The sequence below is a fragment of the Nelumbo lutea genome, chromosome 5 (genome assembly GCF_056320005.1).
Source record: "Nelumbo lutea isolate HS-2025 chromosome 5, American lotus-T2T, whole genome shotgun sequence".
Lineage (NCBI taxonomy): Eukaryota > Viridiplantae > Streptophyta > Magnoliopsida > Proteales > Nelumbonaceae > Nelumbo > Nelumbo lutea.
In genome coordinates this window covers 17,780,191-17,806,076 of record NC_142688.1, presented here as the reverse complement: position 1 = coordinate 17,806,076, position 25,886 = coordinate 17,780,191, and the positions used below count along the sequence as shown (strand labels likewise).

At 38.2% G+C, this 25,886-nt stretch overlaps 2 protein-coding genes across 2 annotated transcripts; both read left to right on the top strand.

The window, feature by feature from the left end:
• Positions 1–1,916: 1,916 nt before the first annotated feature.
• On the top strand, positions 1,917–19,752 carry LOC148850685 (serine/threonine-protein kinase CTR1-like). The gene is made up of 17 exons (XM_088947353.1): positions 1,917–2,059; positions 2,258–2,392; positions 2,501–3,827; positions 4,229–4,527; positions 4,613–4,757; positions 6,302–6,417; positions 10,092–10,300; positions 11,114–11,662; positions 11,824–11,864; positions 12,958–13,026; positions 17,261–17,361; positions 17,495–17,579; positions 17,675–17,773; positions 17,855–17,923; positions 18,413–18,544; positions 18,671–18,765; positions 19,042–19,752. Exons 3-17 carry the CDS (start codon positions 3,150–3,152, stop codon positions 19,136–19,138), a joined length of 2,784 nt encoding a protein of 927 aa, XP_088803479.1. The 5' UTR covers positions 1,917–2,059; positions 2,258–2,392; positions 2,501–3,149; the 3' UTR covers positions 19,139–19,752.
• A 2,664-nt stretch (positions 19,753–22,416) lies between these two features.
• LOC148850684 (Tetratricopeptide repeat (TPR)-like superfamily protein) lies at positions 22,417–23,452 on the top strand. Its single transcript, XM_088944692.1, has one exon. It carries the CDS (start codon positions 22,564–22,566, stop codon positions 23,206–23,208), a length of 645 nt encoding a protein of 214 aa, XP_088800818.1. The 5' UTR covers positions 22,417–22,563; the 3' UTR covers positions 23,209–23,452.
• Positions 23,453–25,886: the final 2,434 nt, after the last annotated feature.

The window sequence follows — 25,886 nt, the reverse complement described above, 5'->3', positions numbered from 1 at the left end:
AGCTTCCTCATACTCCTTCAAGGGATTCGTAATCATCAATCCTTCTAAGACATTGGCTCTAGAGAAGATGTATGAGTCATTTGCATAAAAAAGGTGAATGATAATAGGGCAATTTTGATTTAACGGAATAATGGAGATGCCACTTGTGTTATGTAGGTTTTGGAGATACATAGATGGGAATTCAACATACAAGAGAAAATGATAGGGTGATAGAGGGTTTCCTTGCCTCGGGCCTCTATATGGAACAAAAATTTTACTTAGGCTACTGATGTATCGCGATCTATCTGCTCTCACGTGTCTGATGACTCGGACGCTGATTCAGATGCTAGACTCGTCAGTGGCCGAATTGTGTTAGGCCGAACTAACGATGGCCGAGCTGTATTGTTCTACAAGAGAGGTAGGATTAGAGTGCCTGGGTTGTTTTTACCCAGGATGGGCACTCCGATGCTTAATTCAACGAACTGTATTGAGAGTTCTTAAGAGATAAGAGAATGCGAGAGCTCAATCGCACATACCTTCTCAGGTGAAAATGAAGGCTTTATATAGATGTGAGTGACTTGAGACCTCTTGCAACGAGTCTTAGGTTATCGCAAAGCCATTTCTGTTCACTCGGGAGAACAATTACATCGGTTACATAATTTGTGCAAGGGATGTGGTTCGTTTGATTAACTATGATGCGTGCAATGCGGTAGGCCAACCCAACGGTTGACTCATTAGTACTCCAAAGATCTCGGACTGGCAATGGATCTAATGAGACAAGTCAACAGGCTCACCCTGTAGGTCGCCAAAGGTACTCCTCGTAGCTTTACCGGTCTCTGAAGTAGGTCGCTATTTGTTGGAAGACTCATTAGTCTGGCCTGGACGAGGTATTTGAGGTCAGCTTGGGCAAGGTGCTATAGGCCGACTTGCTGGGGTGATCCACTTACTCAACATCGATGTATCACTTGAAAGACATGTGTCACGATGTAATTTGAAAGACCAAATTACCCCTCATTAGCTACCATTTACTATAATTTGATAAAAAATTGGAGAAAATATATTGCAGGATCCAATCAATGAACTTAACGCAGGCCCCAATTTTCCCATCACCTCTTTAACAAAAGACCATTTAATTCTACCGTAAACTTTATTCATGTCCATCTTTATTTTCACAAAACTTTGTTTTTTGCATAGCCATCCTTATAAAATGTATAATTTTATGTGATGTTAAAATATTATAAAAAACAAGTCTATTGGATAGAAAAGCATTTTAGATCAAATTAGTATTTTTTGTGATGATGGTTTTGAACCTTACTAAAATTTTTGCAATTATTTTGAAAATAGTATTACATACTAATATGAATTGAGAGGCATCTTCTAGATCCTTGTGCTAAGAGACCTGAAAAAAATCACCGGTAGCTAGAATAATATCCTTCTCAATTATTGCCCAATACTTTTGAAAGAAAGAGTTGGGAAAACCCTAAAAGGCTTCTGTTCTCATCAAGACCTCTTTGAATTTTAAGGCTTATTCTTATCCTCTATGACATTTATTTTCTTGTATGTTGTACCCAAATTTTATTTTTGTTCTTTTGCTTTTTTTCTTACCTATTTGCAGCCAAAAAGCACTTCTCAAAAGCTCACTGTAAAAAAAGCTCCTTTATTCATACCCCTTGATGGAATCCTCTATTACATATTTTTCCTTTTTATGTCATATCAAAATTTTATTTTCGTTTTCCTTTACTTTGTTTCTTAGGTATTTGCAGCACAAAAGTACTTTACAGAAGCTTAATATGAAAAAAAGCTCCTTTGTTCATCCCCCCTTCACAAGTATCTAAAAGAAAGATGGAATCCACCTGTGAAGCCCTGCACCTTTTAGGATTTGTCACATGCAACAGTGGGAAATAGAAAATAATGGAAGAAGGAAACTTGTGCTGGTCATACCAACTTCAGCCATATAAATCAGACCCCTTTGCTTATGTGCTTCATGGTTTTAACTTTTTAACTTTTGGGAATGGTTGGAATTAAATCCTGTTTTATCGTAAGATTGTTTCTTTGCTTTCAATCAGAGATTGCTCAGAGGGTAAGCTTCAATCAGTTGCGTTTCCTGTTCTGATCTCTCTCTCTCTCTGCTTTTCGATATGTTTCTTGCTTTCTGAATCACCACCCTTCACCACTTCTAGTGTTTCCATTGCTTTGAAATGTTCTAGTGTTCTTGTTTTTCAAGGAACGACTGATTCTGTTACTTCTAAATTCTAAGGGATGTTTTTGTTATTTCCAGGAAATCGAAGGAGGTTACGCAAATTACCTCAAGAACGAGGGATGTTTTTTTGCTTTTGTATGAATTATGACCATGTTGTTGTTGGTTTCACTTTCACTCACCGTTAACGATAATCGACAGTGTTCTTGTGCTCTGGTGTGTAAGCTCTTTTTTAGATTATATATATTATATATTATATATACAGCAGTGCGTAGTGCGCATTCCTAACCTTTATGCTTACGTGTACCTGCAAGCATCCTTTAGTGCTCACGTGTAAGGAAGGGTGCGCAATTACGCAGAGGCGTTCGTTAGTATTTCGCGCTTATTTTTTGTTCAAGTTTCAACCGCTTTCGTCGTCCACTTCAGGGAGTTTAAAAAATGATCTAAATCAGAAATTTGAACTCCTCTGCGGTATCGTGAATCGTGAGCTTATCATTGTTGATGGATTTGCGAAATCGGCTCTCGCACTCTCTTTTCCACTGCAAAACCGCTTCCATAAATTGTCTGAAACCGTTTTACAAATCCAAGCGACGAATGATAAGCTTATTGATGATTCCGAGCTCTGCAAAACCGCTTTTGACATTTCTTCCCCGAAATTCAGCTCTGCTTCCTCTTTGTTTGAAGTGAAGCCACTGACAGTTGAGAAGAGTCTGACACTGGTTATTTGTTTTCTTTTTTTTTATTTGATTCTTTCTTTCCGATCCGGTTTGAGTGGTGCGGAAGCAAAACACCTTTGCTGCTCTGTTGTTTCTCGTCCACCGAGGTTTGGGAGAAACTTGCACAGCTTTGACGACCAATTAGGGTTTGGCGTCACTGCAAGTGGGGAGGAAGCTGTTGTTCTTCACGGAGAGCGCGAATAGACCGAAGACTGAAAGGAAGTTCGAGCGTGTGTTGTCTCGTGAGACTAGTGAAGATGCCTCACCGGACTACCTATTTCTTTCCGAGGCAATTTCCAATACAAGGAAATGATGCTTCGTTCAAGCTGTTACACCAGGATCACGAGAATAAGGATTCGAAAGGAGCTGGTAATGTCGAAAATGACGGAAAAGTTCAGAAGTTCGCCAAGGAGACCAAAATTGGCAAGAATCTAGCTGCGCCAGATCTTTTCACGGGCGAAAGTCTTAAATTTGGGAAGCAACTTGCGGCTTTCGGCGATTGGTTGGCTGATAGAAAGGTAGATCGTGCCGTTCACGAGAACCCGAAATCTTGCGATGAGGACAGGCGGCACTTGCTTCAACCGGAGCAACCGCCGGAGACGATCGTCATCCAGGACCTGGTTCCTGGCCGGCAGGTGTTGTCACGTCGGCTATCGAGTGAGAGAAGTTATTCCGCAAGCCTGTACTCCGGGGCCACTGTTGACGAGAATGTCTCCACGGATGCAAAGGAGTCGCAGCTGTCAAGCAGGCAGGAGGACGACGAGGAAACCAGAGAGGTTTTAGCACAAAAGTCACGGGAAAGCTACTATTTGCAGCTTTCGCTCGCTGTTCGGCTCACGTCTCAAGCATCTCTGGCTGACGGACCCGTGTTTATTCAAGATACAGAGACCGCCGGCTTTTGTTCTGATATGGAGGCCGTTTCTTATCGCCTCTGGGTAAGCAAAGTCTTGTTCTTTCTCCACCTCGCCCTACTTCTACAAATGAATTTCTGCGATAGCTATTTGCCTCTGGTTCATTTGTCTTAGTTGTTTCTACTTTCGACCTAGTAATTCCTAGAAGTTTTTTCGCTGCTCTCTTGGGGGGTGGCGGGGTGGGTTATTGGAAATGAATGAAATAATTGGTGGTTATTTGAATTAGCTCTAGTAGTTTAGTGTTGTCTTGATATTGGATTGGAGAAATTTTGTCTGGTTTAGTGGAGATCGGCGGAACTAGTGTAAGAGTAGCTTGAAATTCATTTTTTTCTTATTTGCAATTTCCTTGGAATCATGTTCAATTTGTCATCTTATGGACTGGAATTTGAGATACTTAAGCATTTCATTTTTCCTGCATTTTGCAGGTAAGTGGATGCTTATCTTATTCCGACAAGATATCAGATGGGTTTTATAACATTCTGGGGATGGATCCGTATTTGTGGGTGATGTGCAATAAGTTGGAGGAAGGTAAAAGGCTACCATCTTTGGTTTCGCTTAAAGCTATTGATCCTAGCGATTCATCAATGGAGGTGATGCTTGTTGATACACGTGGAGATTCACGCCTCAAGGAGCTTGAGGACAAAGCACAAGAACTTTATTATGCTTCAGGCAACACCTTACTATTGGCAAAGAAGCTTGGAAGACTTGTTTCTTTCTACATGGGGTAAGTCTTAACTATGACGCACTGCATCACTAGAACTGATTTTTCTTGATTCTCTGTTCTATGCTTACTTTGTTTGAATTTGAAGGGGTGCTTTTCCAATGGAGCGGGGTGATCTTCACATGCACTGGAAATTGATTAGCAAGGGATTGAGGGATTACCAAAGGTGTATTCTGCTCCCGATTGGCAGCCTATCTATGGGACTCTGTAGGCATCGAGCTATTCTTTTCAAGGTGATGTACCTTCAATTGGTGTATTCCAGTTTTTACCTTTTATGACTTTTATTCATCTTAATTTTCATCCATAGTTCAGATTTCAAGTGCCTAGCTAATATTAACTCTTTAATATATTGTTTTGAACTGCAGTATGATAACTTCTGATGAAGTATAAAAGCTAAAAGATGATTGTTTGAGCATAATATTGCATGAGGCTGTGGAATGTTGATACATTCACTAGATAACAAGAATACTTGTTTGATGAAAGTAGTTTCTTATTTACCTTATTGCTTATTGTTTTAAAACCAAAAATGGGAAAATTAAGTAGGTTTGATTAGTTATATGTTGTGCAGTTGAGTGCCAACAATTTGCTTGTTTTAAGTTATTAATATCAGTTCCTTAAAATAATACCACTGAAGCTAATATAAGCCAGTTCCCAAGAATGCTGTTGAAGGCAGTGTGATTGATTTCCTTCTTTGAGGCTAGATGACTGACGGACTGGTGACTGGACATGGACCTAAACTTTGGCACCTTTTTTTTTGCACACAGTGACCCCTTGCGGGCATCCTCCACAATATTCTTGTCCTCAACTCAAAATTTATATCGATCAATCTAGAACGTGGTTCAAATCACTTCTAACATTGATCTTCCGAAAAGGTTAGCAAAAATGTTCTGTGACATTAGCCTTTGAAAATCTTGAACCTCTTTAATTGAACACCTTGCTATTATTTTGCATAAGAAACAGAATTAGGGATTATTTCTTCCCTTTGTGAAGCAGTCAGCTGTGACAATCAGCATGTTGGCACGAAGTTGAGCACGGTTCATATGATGCAGGCTAATTCTTAATGCTGCAAAATTTTCATTTGTCAATTGAAAATTAAACAAGCCATACTGACAAAACAAATTAAGCAGACCATTTAATTACACACAACTAAAGAGAGTTTCCTTGATTTTTAGATCATATAATGGCTATAATTTGCAGCAGTGAGTTTACAGCTTTGAAGCTTTAGTACAACTGAATCTACCTTTTAGGCCTTGTTTGTTTGCAGTGCAGTTTCATTTGCACTGGTGCAAAAGTATGGGAGTGCAAATTCTGGTTTACTTTTGCAATAGGTTTTACTTTGTTTTGTTTGTTTGCAGTGCAAGTGGAAGTAAAATAAAACCAGAACCAAAGTAAAGTAAATTCAGATGCTTAATGGAATCAGAGGCACTTAGCTCGATAAAGGCACCTGCATATCCTATTGAGCTCATTACATTCGCCTTCTTCAAAATATTCTCATTTCACTATATCCTATGAATAGATAGTGAGACATTTCAGGCCATATACATGTCAGGCAGATTGAATGGTATTAACAAAATAAAAACCAGTGAAGTTAATGACTAATGTATTCAAGCATGCATTGAAGAAAACATATTTCTTTTGTCAATCATGACAAAACAATAATTTTCTGTTTGTAGGATGCTAACTTGAACAGTAAGGATATGATGTATGTTATATCCTGTTAATGCCATCTATTGTGTGGTATATGATCCTGATGGTTGTTTTGTTTATTGATATGCAGAAATTGGCTGATTATGTTGGCCTGCCTTGTCGAATAGCCCGTGGTTGCAAATATTGTGTAGCAGATCATCGGTCTTCTTGTCTTGTAAAAATTGGGGATGATAGGCAATCATCAAGGTCAGAAATTGCTTTCCTTTGGGGGGTCACAGGAACTTTAAGAAACCCATAAGTTCTGGAAACCCATGAACTTTAAGAACAGGCTTTTCCTTTTTTTTTTTTTGGGGGGCGGGGGTGCTGTTCTACGTGAATCACTTGAACATTCTCAAATATGTTATTGTGTATCCTGTATTCCAGTTGTTATCAGTTTTAGTAAACTGGATAATTTTAAAGATCATTGGCATTTTTTATGCTTTTTCTTCTTTTTTTTTCAATACTTGCATTAGCAACAAATATGTTAATTTTTTTTTTGTTGTATGTCACAAGTTTTTCTGGATTCTTTGCTATGAATAATGTGAACATGCTTTCCTTCTCCATTGCATGTTTTCTGCCTTGTAATTTCTATTATGTTCTTTAGCTTGTGATTTGTTGAGGACATTATGAAAATTAGATAATGAAATATTGGAGGATTAGTAATGTAGGACAAGAAGGAGAAAATCTTACTGAGGTGAACGTGGTGGAAAGAAGAGGGAGAATTAAGGATTTGAGTTATGAGAGGAAGAAAGAAGAGAAAGAGAAGAAATAGTGCACTTTTAGAAGAAAAAGGGAGAGAAGAGAGAAGGAAGAAGATCACAATATTATCCATAGGTAACCTCAAGATAAGCTTTTCATTCCATTAACTCCATCCTTCAAATTCAATTACGATGACTCTGTTTATAGACTAAACATGAAAGCACAGATCTTCCTTTATAGACTCCTATTTCAACTATAAAAACGACCTAAAACAAACTTTAACTTTAAAACTGAGGAATCTCAACAACTAACCCACAAGGACACTCAAATAAGGACTCTAACTCCTAAAGCAACTCTAAGGCTCAGTTTGGAAGGAGTGCTAATAGAAATATGTAGAGTGCAAATCCTTGTATTTTGTATTATTTTATATGTATTTGTACTGTACATATTTGTATTTGTACTCTTTCAAAATTGAGTCTATGGCTCAGTTTGGAAGGAGTACAAATACAAATATATAGAGTGCAAAACCTTGTATTTTGTATTATTTTTGTATGTATTTGCACTGTACATATTTGTATTTGTACTCCTTCCAAAATGAGCCTAAATAACAATTAGGGGTGCCAATTGGGTGGGTTGGGTTCGGGTTAAACTTCAACCCAACCCATCTGACCCATCAACCCATTAAGGACCCGTTAAGATAAAATTAAATGGGCTGGGTTCAACCCAAATCTGCCTTAACCGAATCCAACCCATCCAATCCATTAATCTTTTAATTCATGGAGACATACGTAAATTGTAGAAAAAACATACAAAATGCAAAAAATAAAAATCATAAAAAAACATAGGAGTTGAAGAAAATAACAAATTTTGCAAAAAAAAAGGAAATTACAAAAAAAAAATAAATTGCAGAATAATAATATAAATTACAAAAAATTATAACATAAATTGCACAATAATAACAAAAAATACAGAAAATGGAAAAGACAAAAAGAAAAATATAGAAATTACAGAAAATATAAAATTATAGATAATCATTAGAAATTATAAAAAAATCACAAAATATGCAGAAAAAACAGATATTATAGTAAAATATAAAAAAAGATGAGAATAAATTGTTCTCTCTCTCTCTTTGATATATTTTGAAGGGCTACACAACGGGGGTAGCCCATCCTCCAACCCATAACCCCCCCAACCCAGGTGCAGGTGGGATTTGATCCCACCTATGACCAGCAAGAGACCTTACCAACCAGCTGGTTGGCACCTTGCACATTGTTCTTTCTCTATAAATATAGAATAATACTGTGTATTAATATTTCAAACACGTTCCAGTGTGATCCTAAGATAGTTTATTTCCCTCTATATGAAAAAAAAACGGCTTTCGCTGAACCAATGAGCTTCGGGAACTGGGCCAGATTAACAGATAGCATTTAACTTGCTAGTGTTCTTGGAGAGAGATGATGAAGAAAAGTGCAGACTGAGAGAAAGTAGGATTGAAGAAGTATGGACTCGAGAAGACGAGAAGTTGACTGCTCACATTAGGAAATATGGCCACTGGAACTAGCATGAACTTCTAAGATTTTCTAGTAGGAAAGCATGCATGGAGATACTTCATCAACAAGAATCTGGTCTTATGCTTCATTTGGTTTTTCATGAATGATTTTTGACATTATTCAACTTTGACTTGAAGAAGAAATCAAGGAATTTCTGCAACTTTTGCTGTTGGCCAGATGGAAGAGGGGCGGGTGAGATACAATGGATAAAGTTGTATCTGGTGATGGAGTGGACAAAATAGTTAAACCATTTGGATCACTGCTCTGAGTTCATGCCGTAACAGTTCTGATTTGCATGGTGGTAATGCTTTGGATTGCTTCTGATGAGTTCATCCTGGTTAGGATTGAGATTATGATTTCTAATGAACAGAGAGAGAGAGAGAGGTAGTCTAGGCTAAAAATTTCCTCTAGTTACCATCTTCAACCTCCGATTAGGGTTAGATCTTAGGGGGAAGGGGGAGAGAGAGAGAGGAGAGGAGAGAGAGAGACAGAAAGGAAGGGGGTGAACAACAAAATACTGAAACGAGAAGGGAAGAGAGTGAAAATCGAAACTGAAAAAATCCCAATTTGTTAATGATTACCCGCTGGATAACCATAGTCCAACCCACCCGAACCATTAATTTTTTCTTTCTTGGGTTACCCGACCCGTCAATCACACGGGACTAAATGATACAACCCAACCCATAAGCTAATGGTTGGGTTAAAAATTACCACCCCTACAATTAATAATCCTATTAAAACTAACTTATTGTAATGACACTAGAAATTACTCAAAACAAAACCAAGTTTTACTATAAGTAGCAAACACTTAGAAATTAAATAGTAATTTCATTTTTATTAATAACAGCAAATTTCTATAAGACTTTTTTTTTTTTTAAATTAAGGTATGATTTATATTAACTGAATGTATCAAAGATTAGATCAACCCTTGTATACCAAGGCACTGTACAAATGGATGAGCATACAAAAAGTATGCTAATTACAAAAAAAATGCAACTGTTAGTCATTCATTTACAGCATCCACAAAAAAAGAATTCTTTCCCAATGATTTGTAAACTTCTGCTGATTCATGTCATTTAACTCCTCCAAAACCCTGGCCCATTCAATCAAGCACCTCTCCACTCTCCCAATCAATCCTTCTATCTCTGTGACCTATTAGCTGAATATTCTACTGTTTTGTTCTGTAAGACTTAAAAACGCTACTTCTAAGACACCAACAGACTCGAAAATATATATTTAAGAGACTTGTAAATACTAAATCCCAAAGCACCCAAAAGTTATGAAATTGCTGTTGGATGAGGACTAGAAAATAAATTTTAGGAGACTTGTAAATACAAAATTCCAAAGCACCCGAGAGTTATGAAATTGCTGTTGGATGAGGAGTTGTGAGAAAACTGATTTCTTTCTTCGTGGATTTTTTTCCTTGCTTCCATGCCTGCATCAGTTAGTCACACTAGAAACTTGTATGTCTATATTTTTCTTAATTCCAAGTGCATGAAATGCTTATATGTTGTATATGATTTTATAGGTACTTCTAGAATACTATTTCTTCTAATATTATAAAGTTCACTTATGATTCATGCTTCTTAATTCTGTGTTATTATGTTTATGCACACATATATATTTTGGCAGGGAATATGTAGTTGATCTAGTTGGAGAACCAGGAAATGTTCATGGTCCAGATTCCTCAATTAATGGAACTTTACTTTCGCCAGTGCCTTCACCATTCCAATTTTCTCCTAAAAATTTTTTCCAACAATCATTTATCAATAAAACCTCCTGTAGACAAATTCTAAACCTGGAGAGCATCTGCAATCTTCCCAAAGATTCTCGAAGTTCAGGTATTATCTGGTTTGTATACCCAGAAAACATTTTTTAATCTTGTGAGATCTTTGTTTACTATTATTTCTAACACGTCACATAAATTTCATTGATAAATATTTAATTGAATGAAAGCCTTCAGAAGTTTTGGGCTTGGATACATTACTATGGCAAAGAGAAATTGTAGGAATACAGAAACCCCAACAATCCATGCATCAGATGATAGAAATACTTCAAGTGATATTTGAATATCTTTGAAATCCAAGTTCTGCATTTAAATGTATGTTGAGATTGTGAATTGGGGAGTATTATTTATGCCTCCTAATACAGTGCAGGCAATTAAGTAGGGGGCAGAAACCTTTTACAGAATCTGCTTCTGATTGTAGGCGTACTTTGAAGTGGTATCTAGGCAATAGTGTCCAAGCTAAGTTACATTACAGAGTATCATTGAGATTCTGACACTCAGGATTATATGATTTCATATCTTTGCTTTTTTAATCAAACTTTCAAATTATTAAGACAATGCTTCCATCTTATTCATAATTAGAAACTCAGATGCATATGTTGTGTTAAACGTCGGTTCTTCTTTTTCATCCCTAGGTTTGCATGCCCATTGAGATTTATTAGCAGGAGTCAGCACACATGTGGCACATGTGCTCATGTATATTATTCAATAATGATGTGGCGCATATGATATAAACTTTATTAGAATGTGCTTTTTGAATTCTTTGTGAATGTTTGTGCAACTTAAGTTGGAATACACATATTCAATTGTTTACCTACCAAAAAGGTGCAAAATTTTTAAACTAATGATCTTTCCCAAAAAAATACAGAAAGTCCACTTCCAGTTAATAACTATGGAGATAGGCCTCCAACATGCTTGGATAAAGAAGTCCAATCAATTCATAACAGTAAGTTCGTTGAGGATTTGAAGCTGTCCATATGTGTACTGGGTGATGAAGCTTGTGAAAGATCGGAATCATCAGCAATACCTTTGGAGTTCAAAGATAACAGTAATAGTTGCATTGAAAGCCAGGCACTGCTGCCTTCTATACAGCACTGTGCATCAGAAACTCTGGATGCTGTTCCAGGAATGTCAGTACATGGACGTTCTAGAATAGATGGAGACAAATCTCCCGTTCAAGAATCTTACAGGAAAGAGTTGGTTGCATATGAAACTCCTATGAACAATGCAATAAAGCAAACTAAACTTGAGGGGTGTAGTCAAATGGAATTGTCAGAAACTGAACGCAGACTTGAGAATCAAGGTGGTATTGCTACTACCACTATCCCAAGATATTTGAATCTTGAACCTTCTCTTGCAATGGACTGGCTTGAGATATCATGTGATGAATTACAGATAAAGGAGTGTGTTGGTGCTGGTACGAATTTGTTTTTGCTATTGACTTGTAGAACAATCTTTTAAATTTGGACACTTTTTTTCTTATTATTGTTTTCATTCTATTCCATTTTCTCATTTACATGGGGAAATTCTTGGGTGTCCCTGATTGTTCTGATTTTCTTGTTACACTTTGTTATGTAGGTTCATTTGGAACAGTGCATCGTGCTGAATGGCATGGATCGGTTAGTATATTAACATTATAATTTGTTAGTATTAAGTTACTTGTTATGTTGCAGGCTTGCATCTTTCTCTCTCTCATGTTCTGTGGCACTGATGTCCTACGCAGCTTTGTACCTTTCAGAAGGCAATTCATTATTTCATATTGCATGTGTTGTCCAATTTTAGTATATTGTACATTCTAATTTATTAATACCTTTCAATAATCATGCTTCCTCCATAAACCCTTCTATGTACATACTAGAGGTGAGCAAATGGGTAGGTTTTACCTGGAACCAAATGGAACCGACCCTACCCAATCTGTTACAGACTTACAGGGTAGGGTCTGGTTCCAAATTCTTGGAACCGACCCCTATCCAGGTCGGTTCTAGGGTCTAGGGGTTTACCCTACCTGAACCGACCTTGGTTGGCCTTAGTGGAACCGGCCTTGAAACCGAACCTGCCTTGAAATAAACTCCAAAATGTTTTTAAGGACATGAAGGTTTGAACTCAAGCACTCATTGTTACAAAAGCCATGGTCTCACTTGATCATTGAGTTACTTAAGTAATTTGATCATTTGTTTTCATTTTAATATTTGAATGTGTATAATAAATAATGTAAAAGGTAATATTTATAAAATTTAAATTATAATATGATAAATTTTGAACCGTATGTAATATATTATAATAATCTACATATTAAGTTACTCAATTTAATCAATAAACATAATGTAAGTTTTAAATTATATATTATCATTATTGAAAATCAACTTTTTAAAGGATATGTTTTATTTTTTTAAGAGGGAGAGTAAATAAAGAACAGGTTCCACGGGTAGACCCTGGAACCGATCTTCACAGGGTAGGTTCCAGTTCCAAAAACTTGGAACCGACCCCTACAGGGTAGGTTCCAGGTTCTGCCATGGAACCAAACCGACCCATGCTCACCCCTAGTACATACATCTATGGATGTACATTTTTCCCCTCCTTTCCTTTTTTTTGTATTTAAGGGATGTACTATGATGTCTTTTCTTTGGTGACTCCTACCTTCCCATATTTTGTTTATTGAACTGGTTTTCTGGCTATAGTTTATCAAATTTTTTACTGAAATATGAAATGCAGGACGTTGCTGTGAAGGTTCTATCGATTCAAGATTTTCACGATGATCAATTGAAGGAGTTCCTGAGAGAGGTAAGAAAATGGTAAATATGAAAAATACAATTTTATCATTAGCATCATTTCATCATCTTCCAAGACTAGTATATGTATTTGGGATTGTCTACGACCAGTGGTTTTATTGTGTCACCTGTCATCCAATATATTGAAGGAAACATCCATTTTTTTTTTGAAAAAAGCAAGTTAACTTTATTAGAAACTCTATAATCAAGATACAACAAGCCCCCAAGAGGCAGGCTCCCCAGCCGGGCAAAAAGACCATAATACAACAAGATTACAGCTCCCACAAGCTTCTAGCTCTCATCAAGGACCCGAAGATGTTAGGTTGAAAGCCTTTAGCAGCTGCAACCCAAGACACCGGTTTTCCAAAGGAAAAGGACACCAACTCCTCCACCCCCGTTGACTCTTTGTGAAACACCCTTCTATTCCTTTCATCCCAAACAGTGCTGATCATTGCAGCAGGCATGGACAGCCAGACACATTGAGTTAACTTCGAGAGACCAGGAAGGCTCCAGCCCCACAGAAGATCCAGGAGATAGCTAGGCATAACTCAGGAAACGCTGACTGCAGAGGGATAGTGCCACCAAAGCCAAGAAGTCACAAGACAAAGCATGAAGAGATGATCTGAATCTTCAAGCCCCTGCCCACAGAGCACACAGCATTGGTCCAGGACCTGCAGACCCCTTCTAACCAGATTCACCTTAGTGAGGCATGCATTTAGAGTTGCAGCCCAAACTAAGGCATTAATTTTAGAGGGGGAAACAAGCTTCCAAATATTTGAAGCAGGAACTCTATCAAGAGTACAGTTGGCCAGGGAAAGAGCAAAAGACTTCACAGAAGACAGCCCAGCAGCAGTCCCATTCCAGATCCAAGAGTCCACACTAGTGTCTAACCTGTCCAGAGAGCATCTGAAGAAGATCAGCAAAGCTCTCCAGCTCCCAATCCTGAAAGTCCCTTCTAAACAAAGGATTCCAGACCATAGTGATCCCCTGGACATCATAGCATTCAGCCACCATAGCTTCCTGGTCCAAGCTAACTGAAAAACTTTGGGAACAGCTCAGCTAAAGGACAGAAGACAGCCCAGCAGCAGTCCCATTCCAGATCCAAGAGTCCACACTAGTGTCTAACCTGTCCAGAGAGCATCTGAAGAAGATCAGCAAAGCTCTCCAGCACCCAATCCTGAAAGTCCCTTCTAAACAAAGGATTCCAGACCATAGTGATCCCCTGGACATATAGCATTCAGCCACCATAGCTTCCTGGTACAGTTAGAGCACCAAGGGTCCTTCCAGAACGCCAGCCTACAGCCATTTCCAACTTTTGGCTTGATTCCTGTGCAAAAACTAGGGAGGAGGTTCATAATTTTCAATCAAATCAAACAGCCAAAAGAGGGAAGAGAACTAGTAGTTATATACCCAAGCCATATTTAGCGGCAATTAGGCTTCTCCACCAGTAGTTGTCTATCCGAGCCATATTTAGCAGCAACTAAGCTTCTCCACCAGCTAAAGGATAGTCAGAGCCAAGGTTCAAAATTTCGATACAATACACCCTGTATCGGGTGTATCGTATTGGTGGCTGAACGAAACACCTTTTTAAAGGATTTTACAGAAACTTAGCCTTTTGTGTTAATTACCCTTAAAACCAATCCCCTTGTGAAAATATCAGAGCAAAAAAATGTAGTATTTTATAGTATCAAAACAGCCGATACGCATGTTCGTGCATATCAGGTATACCGATACTTTAAACCATGGTCAGAGAACCAAGGGTCCTTTCAGAACTTCATCCTACGACCATTTCCAACTTTTGGCTTGATTCCTATGCAAAAACTAGGGAGATGGTTCATAATTTTCAACCAAATCAAGCAGCCAAAAGAGGGAAGAGAACCAGTAGTTATTCAGTCTCCCCTATCTGAGCCATATTTAGCAGCAATTAGGCTTCTCCACCAGATGCCTCTTTCAGTCCCAAACCTCCAAATCCATTTTCCCAACAAGGCATGATTGAAAACCTTTATCCTCCTAATCTCCAGGACTCCATGGTCTTAGGAGAGCAGACCTGGTTCCGATTTACCAACTGTTTTTTTTATCCTCCTCTCGACCCCTCCAAAGAAAGTCCCTCTACAACTTCACAATTCTTTGAGCCACCTTCGAGGGATTGAGAAAAGGGAAAGAAAGTAAGAAGGGAGATTGGACAAGGAACTCTTCAGGAGTGTAATTCTTCCTCCAAGGGAGTATCCTCCTCCCAACCCCTCCGAAGAAAGTCCCTCTGCAACTTCTCAATTATTTGAGCCACCTTCGAGGGGATCGAGAAAAGGAAAAGAAAGTAAGAAGGGAGATTGAACAAGGAACTCTTCAGGAGTGTAACTCTTCCTCCAAGGGAGACATACTTTGCCTTCCAAGAGGACCGTTTCTTCTCTAACTGCTCCAAGAAAGGTTCCCAAATCAAGGAAGAGCTACACTTAGCTCCCAAAGGCAGGCCTAGATACATTAGGCAAAAGACCAACTTGGCAAGCAAGAACCTCATCCAAAGACAGCATTCTCCACACTCCCACTGGGATGAGAAGACTTTTGTTCCAGTTCACCTTCAGACCATCCACCACTTCAAATCAGAAGAGCATACCTAAGAGAATTTCCATCTGATCCACATTAGCATCAATAAACACAAAGTATCATCAGCAAGTTGCAGCACTTGGACTTTTTCTCTTTCTGGCACCACTTCAAAACCCTCCCACAAACCAGCCTCCCCCACTTGAAAGATGAGTTGGGTCAGAATCTCCATGTTGCAAATAAACATGAGGGGAGAGAGGGGTCCTCCTGATGGAGACCCCTAGAACTTTTAAAAAAAACCAGCTCATTCTCTATTTATCAGGATTGAAACTTCAGGTGATATGACACAGACCTTGATCTAGTTTCTCCACTTCTACCCAAATTTCATTTTTTCCAGAATGAAATTCAAACACCTCTAATTCACATGACCATAGGCTTTTTCCAAGTCCAATTTGCAGATGAGGCCCGGTCTTCCTTCTCTCTTTCTTGAATCAATCAACTCAGTTGCCACCTCCTAGGAACAAAAGCACATTGATTTTCAGACACCACACTGCTTAGCACCTTTTTAAGCCTTTCTGCCAGCACCTTAGCCAAGATTTTATAAAAGCTATTAAGTAATCTGATTGGCCTGAAGTCCTTTGATTCGAGAAAAGCCTTTCTGCCAGCTTACTTCTTTGAGCATCATACATTTTGGCCTTCCTATTGACCTTTTACAATTCTACTTTGCACAATTGTACTTCTCATCAGTAACACAGTGCCTACCATTAACATAATGATATATTCCATCCATTAAAAAAGTCTGTGATAGTTATATGCATCTGTAACTAGTTGCCATTTAGATTTGTAGTCTTTACAATCAGTTTATTTTTGTCTATGTTATAATGAAAACCATATTTAGGATTTAATATTTTTGACATAATCATCTATGCATACATACATACATACATACATACATACATATATATGTATGTAAAGAAGAGAGTGGGATGTTGCCAGAATTGAATGAGTCTGGCCGCCAGCCCCTCTTGATTTATATACTTAAAATAAAAGAATGGAAGATTACATGAATACCCTTAGTAGGGCAGCTACTTTAAGTAGCTGAACAGTCACAACTTAAAATAACATAAACTAATGGGCCTAAGGCCCAATTACTTCCTAACTTAACAACTTAAAAATAAAAAAATAAAAGGCTGGGCCAATAACTTAAAATCGGCCCAACTCAACACAAAACATTTAACACAAGCACACTTTTGAGTTATTTTCCTTTTTTTTCTGCTTCAATTATCAAGTTTTGACTTGATGACTCCTGTCTGCTATCTCATTCCACCTGGGGGCATATCAACTTTCAAAAGTACATGCCTCTGATAATTTATGTTCTTGTATTTACAGTATGGTAGGATTCATACTGTTTCATATATACTTGGTCATATTGTGCTGGAAAATTTCTACTTTTGTTACATCTGCTGTAAAATTTCATATTGTTCCATATATGTCATGTGAAGATGCTTTTACAATAATGCATATGCATAGAAGGTACAATATATACTGTGGAATAGTGTATTAAATTTTGTATATTTTTTTCACATTCTATCTGTTTCATTGGACTAGGAGGTCATGTCACTTTTGTGCCACCTGTGTTGTTCTCATACTTCTGTATCAGAGTTGTTTTGTTTAATTGCTTTTCACCTGGTCTTCAAATTTTTTTGCAGGTAGCGATAATGAAACGTATTCGCCATCCAAATGTAGTTCTTTTCATGGGTGCAGTTACAAAGCGTCCACATCTTTCAATAGTGACAGAATACTTGCCTAGGTATGCTTGCTATCTTATATATCTTTATCCTTCAGGAATGATCCTTAAATTCTACCCAAAACAGGACTGGCCCTTGAAATGCAACATTTAGATATATTTAGCCTTCTCTAAACTCTAAATCCTTGTGGAACAGGGGTAGCCTTTACCGTCTTATACACAGGGCAGCTGCTGGAGAAATCTTGGATAAAAAGAGGAGGTTACGTATGGCATTGGATGTGGTCAGTGGTGGTTGTTATAGTTGTTGTTATATTTTTTTTCCCAGCTATGGTCAATCACCTCTATTGTTGGAATAAATTTATATTACTTGATGTAGGCTAAAGGTATCAATTATCTACATTGTCTAAATCCTCCAATAGTTCACTGGGATCTTAAATCTCCTAATTTGCTGGTTGACAAGAATTGGACAGTTAAGGTGGGGATTAACGTCCAACTTTTAGCATTTCATTCTTAGCTTGTTACCAACATATCTTTATATTATAATTCCTGGATTCAGGTATGTGATTTTGGGCTATCGAGGTTTAAGGCAAACACTTTCATATCATCAAAGTCTGTTGCTGGCACGGTATGCATGCTTTAAACTCTCTGGATTTCTTTCTCCTCATTAAGAGATAATGTTCCTTCCATAAATCTAGGACATCCTGTATTTACCTGAAACTTTTCTTGATCCTCTACTGTGGGAACTCTTTTGGCTATAGGTGCCTTAGATGTGTTTCCAGTATGGTTTGAACATTGATTGCTATTATCCAATAATTGGTTGTTGTTAGTATGTAAAGGTTTGGGTTCAAAAGGCAGTAATTTCATGGATTTGCTCCACATTTTCCTCCAACATTTCCATGCATCAGTTGTTTAATCTCCTCTGAACTTTCTACCTGATTTCTGTTTTGATTGGTTGGCTCTGTGCAATTTCCACCTTAATATCAAACTTGTGATTCTTTTAACAGGAAGTTTTGATAGACGTGTTTTCATAGAATTCCATATTCTCTTAGTATTTAGTTACAAATTTTCTTCACAGTGCAATACTGGAATGTAACTCTCTTCCTTTCTGTTTCAGCCTGAGTGGATGGCTCCAGAATTTCTTCGTGGAGAGCCCTCAAATGAGAAATCTGATGTTTACAGTTTTGGAGTGATTTTATGGGAGCTTGTCACCATGCAACAACCTTGGAATGGACTCAGTCCGGCACAGGTATTATAATTGAGAATTTTGGTTGTATTATTTGCCTTTTCTGCTCTTAAGTGATTCACAAGACGTGTGTGCTGTAGATTACATATTTATAGGTTTCTTCCAGGACTTACATATCAAAATTTTCAGGTGGTTGGCGCTGTTGCTTTCCAGAACAGAAGACTTACTATCCCTCAGAATACTTGTCCTATGTTGGCATCCCTCATAGAGTCGTGTTGGGCTGAGTAAGTGTCAGACGCCATGTACCCTATGTACCTTCCAAAAACGTTTCAGTTGTCACACTGAGTTGGTTTCTAGCCAAACATAATAGCACTCTCAGTCGTTCTGAATATGTCCTGATAACTTGGAAAAAACATAAGTGCAAAGAGCAGTCAAATATAGAATCTGAATGAGGTGGGGTTGTGTCTGCAACTTAATTACCATGTGATAGGGAGATGAGTCTATATAGTTTTATTCATGTGATTCTATGAAATTGCTAATAGTTTTATTTGCTTCAACAGTGACCCTAAGCAGCGACCATCTTTTGCAAGCATCGTTGAAACGTTGAAGAAGTTGCTGAAGTCTCCACTGCAGTTGGTACAGATGGGGGCCCAGTGAGAAGTCACATGAAGTGTTTCACTTTGTAAAGATAAGTAAAAACCTAGAGTAGTTGACTTTGCTAATTTCTGTGGGTTGATTTTGGGGGTTAAATTAACTAGGACTACCTTAAATGGGGGTATCTTCTCTCTATACACTGAAGGGTCTTACTACCACCCCTCTATGGGTTTCGGGTTCCCCTGGTTTTGTTGGTTATTATGAAGCAGTTAACCTTATGCAGTCTCTAATTCAGAGCGGAGCCTCTTCTTATCTCCCAGGATTTTTGATAGGGAGATGAGTCTATATAGTTGCACCCGTTTCTGCTTCCTGGTGACGCAATATATGATATCAGCTAACTATTTTTTCTTGCCAGTTCTGAAGTGCAAGGAAATGTTGTTCTCTTTCAATAATACTTCACCATTCAGTGAATGCCCTTCGTGTGCGTGTGTAATCACAGGGTGTGCTAACGTGTCTGAGCTTGATGTCACTGAAGGACAAATACAGTTGAGCTTTTGCTCGTGTATATCCTTCTGTACATGGAAGCCTGGTTTCTCTTTAGTCTTTACCTTGTGTTCTTTTGACAGTATTAACTGGGATTGAATATAAAAGAAGATAAAAAAAAGAAATTTCTTTTATTTGTTTGTTTGCTTTTGCCCCACTGTTTCAGTAATTCACTAGGAAAATGCAGAAGTGTTCTGCTTCTGGCCGGTTAGGTTTATGCTTAGGCAAATATGTTCCCAAAATCATTGTCTAGCTATAGGTCGTACCGTCGTAGAAAGACTTTGTTTGGGGATGGGCCAAGGGCGATGGGCATAAACATAATGATTTACACCCTCTATCTGCCCTCATCCTGGTCAAGAATCAAGATGGTATATGGTTAACTGGTTGCAGGCCATGACATCCTTGTCTCTACCATGACAAATATTGCGAACTGACTGGTTGATGTAATGAAATGAGCTTGGTGATCGTTTAATTCGAAAACCTAATCCCAAGAATCACCTTAACTCTTACGAGTCCTTCAGGCATGCTTTTCACTGAATTCCGACTTGATTTCACTTCATGAATGACGGTTTTGGATGATTGGATCCCCCAACTTGACTCCTCGGCAGAAGTTAGTCAAGATGATGAACTGATCACTGCGAATGTGGCTCATGCTTATCAGTCAAGTGACAATCCCTCTATTCAAGCGGTTTACTCCAATTAACCCTTTTGGTCCCCCTCCATATAGTGGATCTATTCATGATCTTTCTGTGATTCTTGCCCAAATTTTACTGGTAGTATCTTCATCTGAGTTTTGTTGATCCTAAATTTTCTCGGAAAAAATCTATGATAATGGAAAGACATAGTATCAGAATCAGAAGATCTTTGACCAATCAAAGCATCCCCCGTGAATTTTGTTTAAAACCACCTGATTGATCATTAACGATGCCAGTTGATTGGCTGTGAGTTTTTTTGGTAATATTTCAAACCTAATCCTATTCAAGCAAATCATAGAGATGAAAATACAACACAAGCATATAAAAGAACATCGTCCACTGTTGTTCCCACCCATCTGGCAATTTTGGGCTTTCTTTGTTGTTGTTATTACAAAGTATCTGCCCTCAAACATGAACCCTTGTCCTCGTGCTTATGAGCAAAAGTATCTAATATATGGGATGAAAATTTGTGAACTTATTTTATTCGAGTTCTTGAGAGTGTCTTAAACACAGACGTGCACTATCTATAATATATAGATAAAAAAAAGTACAAGTGCCATTCAAAGGCATCACTGATGAGATATTCACATTGCCCCATTTTAAACCAAGGATTAAAATATGGTTAATTCTGATAGTGGGTATGTGCACAATTGCACATCGACATGATCGATACCCTTTAGTTTTACTCTCTTTTTTTTTTTCAATGTTTTAAGCATTAGAGGGTCCTATCCATTATTTTTTTTAAAGTTTTAAATATTTTAAAATATCTTTGTTTCGATGTATCTCTTAGCATCTAGATGCATTGATAGGGATATGATACTAGGCATATCATAGACTTAACAATTGTTATCTAGTTGTCTTGACATTATTGTAATTTTACCTAATTAAACACTATCCTTCTGATATAATTATATTATAGTTGTACACTATGCTTCGATAATATTTTAATCGTTGTTTTAAATTAGTGTTATTTCAGCTTGAAAGAGAAAAATGCATTTCATTTCTTAATTTTGAATCAAGTAGAAATTGTTGAGTTTCTACTTTTTCTTTCTTTTTCTGTTTTTGTTTTTTTGTTTTTTTTTTTGGCTCCATGGGGCTACACAGAAGGGTAGTTCATCCCCAAACCGAGACGCCCTATCCTTGGTGTAAGTGGGAATTGATCCCAAGTCTACGCTACAATTAACAGGAGACCTTACAAATTAGCCAGTTGGCAACTTACATTATTGGAATTTTACTTGGTACTTAATAAATTGTGATTCAAACTGTGACGTTGATAACCCTTCTTTTCATTAAAAACTGCTGCTTTGCAAAACACCCCCTATGCAGTTCTTTTGCTGCAATACCTACCATCATGAGATTTTCGGGAAGTTGAAATGCAACTTTGCAAGCACTCTCTTCCTTTTAATTTTTTCTCCTTTCCTGCTGCAATGTCTTGTAGGGGTATTCGATCTAGGGCTATCGATGTGTTGGATCTTAAGGGAGACAGGGTAGAATTGGAATTAACTTAACAAGAAATATCAAGGTCTTGGAACCGATTCATACCCAATCGGGTTTGTAATTTTAAACCTAAAATCAAACAGATTGATTTTTAAGACAATCAGATTTTACCCGATAGACTCATTTACAATAAACCTGCTGGAAATATTATACAGATCCTACAGCCAAATCCAGTCCAATCTGTTCGGGTCCATCGTGTCAGAAAACCGACCCATTGACACCCTAATTCAACGGTTGTTAACAAACTAGCAGGGCCCAGAATGAGGGATTAAATTTGGATTATAGATTAGGTAGTCCCTTAGCAGGAGATGCTAAATCAACGGTCAGAAAGCATGACATGACAAAATGATTTTTGACTTTGACTTTGACATATTGCCTTCGCCTCCGACTCTGACTCGGAATTAGAGAGTCAAAAGCGTGTAGCTTGGGCAGGACTGGAGCACAACATTGTCTAACTGACGGTTGGATTGGAATCCACTTCACTCTACCTGACCCAACCACCTTGACCTACCTAGGAATGGATTTCCATAAATTTGAAGTTTCACTCAAGTCGCGCCGGTCGGATTGGAATCCACTTGGCTCTCAGGATTTAACCTTGTATTGGCATCATAACTTCCTCTGATACCAATCCAACGGGTCACATGTTTAACTGAAGCAAAGGAACACCAAACTCCGAGTCTTTTTACGTCTCTCTCCCTTTGAGTTTCAGGCTTTCAGCCACTCTGTGAGAGAGAGAGAGAGAGAGAGAGAGAGATGGAATGGGCGACGGACATTCTGATTCAGGTCGTCTTTCTGCTGCTGACGCTGGGGATGTACCTCGTGATGCAGAAATTCCCCAAACAAGCCCTAGCAAAATTCAGGCTAAGGGGACGAGCCAACGTCCAAGCGAAGCGCCACTTCGTGCACGGGGCTCAGCTCTTGGCCCGAGCTCGAACCGCGCGCAGTCGAAGCAGCTGCATCTCCCTCGCCAAAGAAGCCACCGACGAGGCTGATAAGGCCCTCTCCCTCGACCCCAAAGATGCGGCCGCTCACATTCTCAAAGCCCTAGCCCTCGATCTCCAGGGCCACAAGACCTCTGCCCTCAAATCCCTCGATGCTGCGCTCTCTCCGCCCGCCGTCAAGTCCCTTACCGATCGCGAGCGAGGGGATGCGCTCTTCAAGCGCGCCGAGCTGCAGGTCGAATTGAATCGCCGGCGCCGGGTCGACTCGGCGGTTTCAGATCTCGTGGAATCGGTGAATCTGAGCCCTGAGAATTCCAAGGCGTTTTGCCTTCTGGGGCAGTGCTACGAGCACAAGGAGATGAGGGAGGAGGCCAGGAAGGCTTACGAGGACGCGATTCGGGTCGATCCCAATTCCGCCGCGGCTCGCGAGGGTTTGGACCGTCTGGCGTCTCAGTGAGTGAATGTGGATTGTGAAGAACAAGATGCTCGGATCAATTTTTAGTTGGAGGTATCTACTTTAAATTACACAACTGCCGATTGTGTTTGGAGGTATCCATTCTTCCGGGGCCTCACACTCCATGATCACTCTTGTACCTCATATATGTATTATTTTGTTTCAGTTTCTGGTGAAACAAGTATCTATCTTGGAAATGTAGCCTGTAACTTTCTTTCTGGAAAATCATAGAAAACTGGTTTGACTAGATGAAGCCTTTTGATTTGTTGGAGAAGATAGACTGCAATCTCCACAGGGACTGAGAAATTTCATTCTCTCCCTCTCCTGTATTTCGCCTATAACTACAAATTTTCCATTTTCTTGTTAACTTACCTGTTAATCCCTGATGAAGGCAGATTTCCAGGTCTCGCGGCTAAACTTTTTATTTTTCAAGTATTCTATGGATTTTGATTAAAACATTTAATTTATAAATTACAAGTAAGTTGTAATTTTGGTTGAAGAATTGAAGATTAAGGGAAAAGTAAAATTGTTATAAAAAGAAATGACCTTTGAAGGTGAAATTAGAAGCAATAGAAATACAAATATAAATACATACAAAATAATACAAAATACAAGGTTTTACACTATATATTTGTGTTTTGCTTCTAAAAGGAGCATTAGGCTGCGTTTGGAAACAGTGCAAATATATATGCAAAATTGGATTGGTTTTGTTGTGACAAATTACTTTTTTATCAAACAATTTTTAGTTGTAATCAAACATGGCCTTATTTTTACCCAATTTTGTCTATTTTAGAATTTCATTTTGGGTAAGAATAAAAAATGAATCAAACATGGCCTTACTTTTCGATCAAACAATTTTTAGTTGTAATGGATGCAAACAGAACCCTAATAAAGTAATGTACCTTTTTAAACAAAGGGAAAATTCCTCATCAGTACAATGAACTTTTTAGGGGTTATCTCAAGTCAATCTCGGAACTTTAAAACGTGTCTATGCAATACCCAAATTTTTAGAATCTATTTAAAAGGTTTCTACCGTTAACAGTTTGTCAATCATCTGTATCACGTGATGACATGTGCCACTTAAAACTTTTGAAAATATCAAAACTACCTTTCAAATAAGACACTATTCATTGTCTTTTACCTTAAAATAAGACACTGTTCATTACAAAAACAGATAAAATGCAAAGAAGCTATTGATATTCTGAATAGTTAAACGAATTCACATTATTGAAAAGCAATGAGAAATCACCAGAAATATGAAAGGAAATGGGGGGATGCTGCTGCTATGAAACCACAAAAAAGAATTCATCATTTTCAATCTTTAAAATCAAATCCTTGAACTTACGTTAGATTCTCCCTATTGATGGATGACGATTAGTTCATTCCTGTTGTGAGAACTTGCAACTAAGGTGGCGTTTGATAATACTTTTCAAACCTTTGAAGTCTGAAAATGTTGCTTTTAAGATGTTAGAGGTGTTTGGAAGTGTATTTAAATTTGAGACTGAAAATAAATTTCAGATATGAAATAATAAGACATGGGCCAGGCGTTGAACGCATTCAGATGCGTTTCAAACGTGATCGAAAGTCCAAAATACCCTTGAACTCTCATTTCTCTCCTTTCTTCTTCTTCTTCTTCTCTCTCCGTTGCAACTGAATAGTCTAATTTAGGGGTAAAATAATAAAAATAGTGAATTTCAGATGTTGAAGGTTTTGATCCAACACAAACAACCTTCTTTATTCAGAGCCTCGAAAAAGTTAAAAGACAAATGCCTCTTTTCAGATTTCAAACCCTTTTAGTATCTTTTCAATTTTTCAGATTTTAGATTTATCAAACACCACCTAAACCGGCACTAGCCTCCATTGTTCAAAACAAAGAGACTACACCTACAAACCCAATTTTGCTCCAGATATGCCCTTCTCCTCCCAAGCCCAGATTAACATAAAAAACCCAATCTTTTTGTTCTATCTATTATGAGCAGAAAACGATAAAACATTAAAACTTAATCTTCGGGTCATCAAAAGGAAGCCGTCGTCACTGTAGATGAAGTTCCCCGATGTCTATTGTGGGTTTTGCAAGTGAACAAAGATTTGGCGATTCTATGTTGTCATAACCGATATTGATTGGGAAGACGCCGGTTCAAACATTGTCTAGTATCAATTCAATCCTCATTGATGGCCATTGAATGAGTCTGTCCACCTTGTAATTTTTTTTCTTTTTTTCTTTTTTTTTTTTTTTTTTTTTTTCAATTCTTTGATGCTAACTTAAATACAGGGGCTTTTGTCTGGTCCGGTTCTTTTTGATTTAAGGACTGAATGAAGGCCAAGGTGCTAGGCCCATGATGCTAGCATTGGCCTTCTTGCATACGTTGTATCACAATTCTATGTCAATAGTCAAGACCCAATTGGATCACAATTATATCTCAGATAAGTTTAAGTTCTGACGAGGATGTAGTCATGTAGACTCCAACAATTTCAATTGAGCTATAATGCCTATGGAGTGTAAACTTTGGCTCTTCTCTTTGAATCCACCTAAAGTCTGTAATCCCTTGTTAGGAAAATTACTGAGCATCCTTGTGACAGTAGAACAGGGATGGGCGATGGTGTGAGTGGTGGAAAAAAAGGAGACGGTGAGGAGGGAAATCCCGGGGGAGAGGGAAGAAGAGAAGGGGAGAACATGAGAA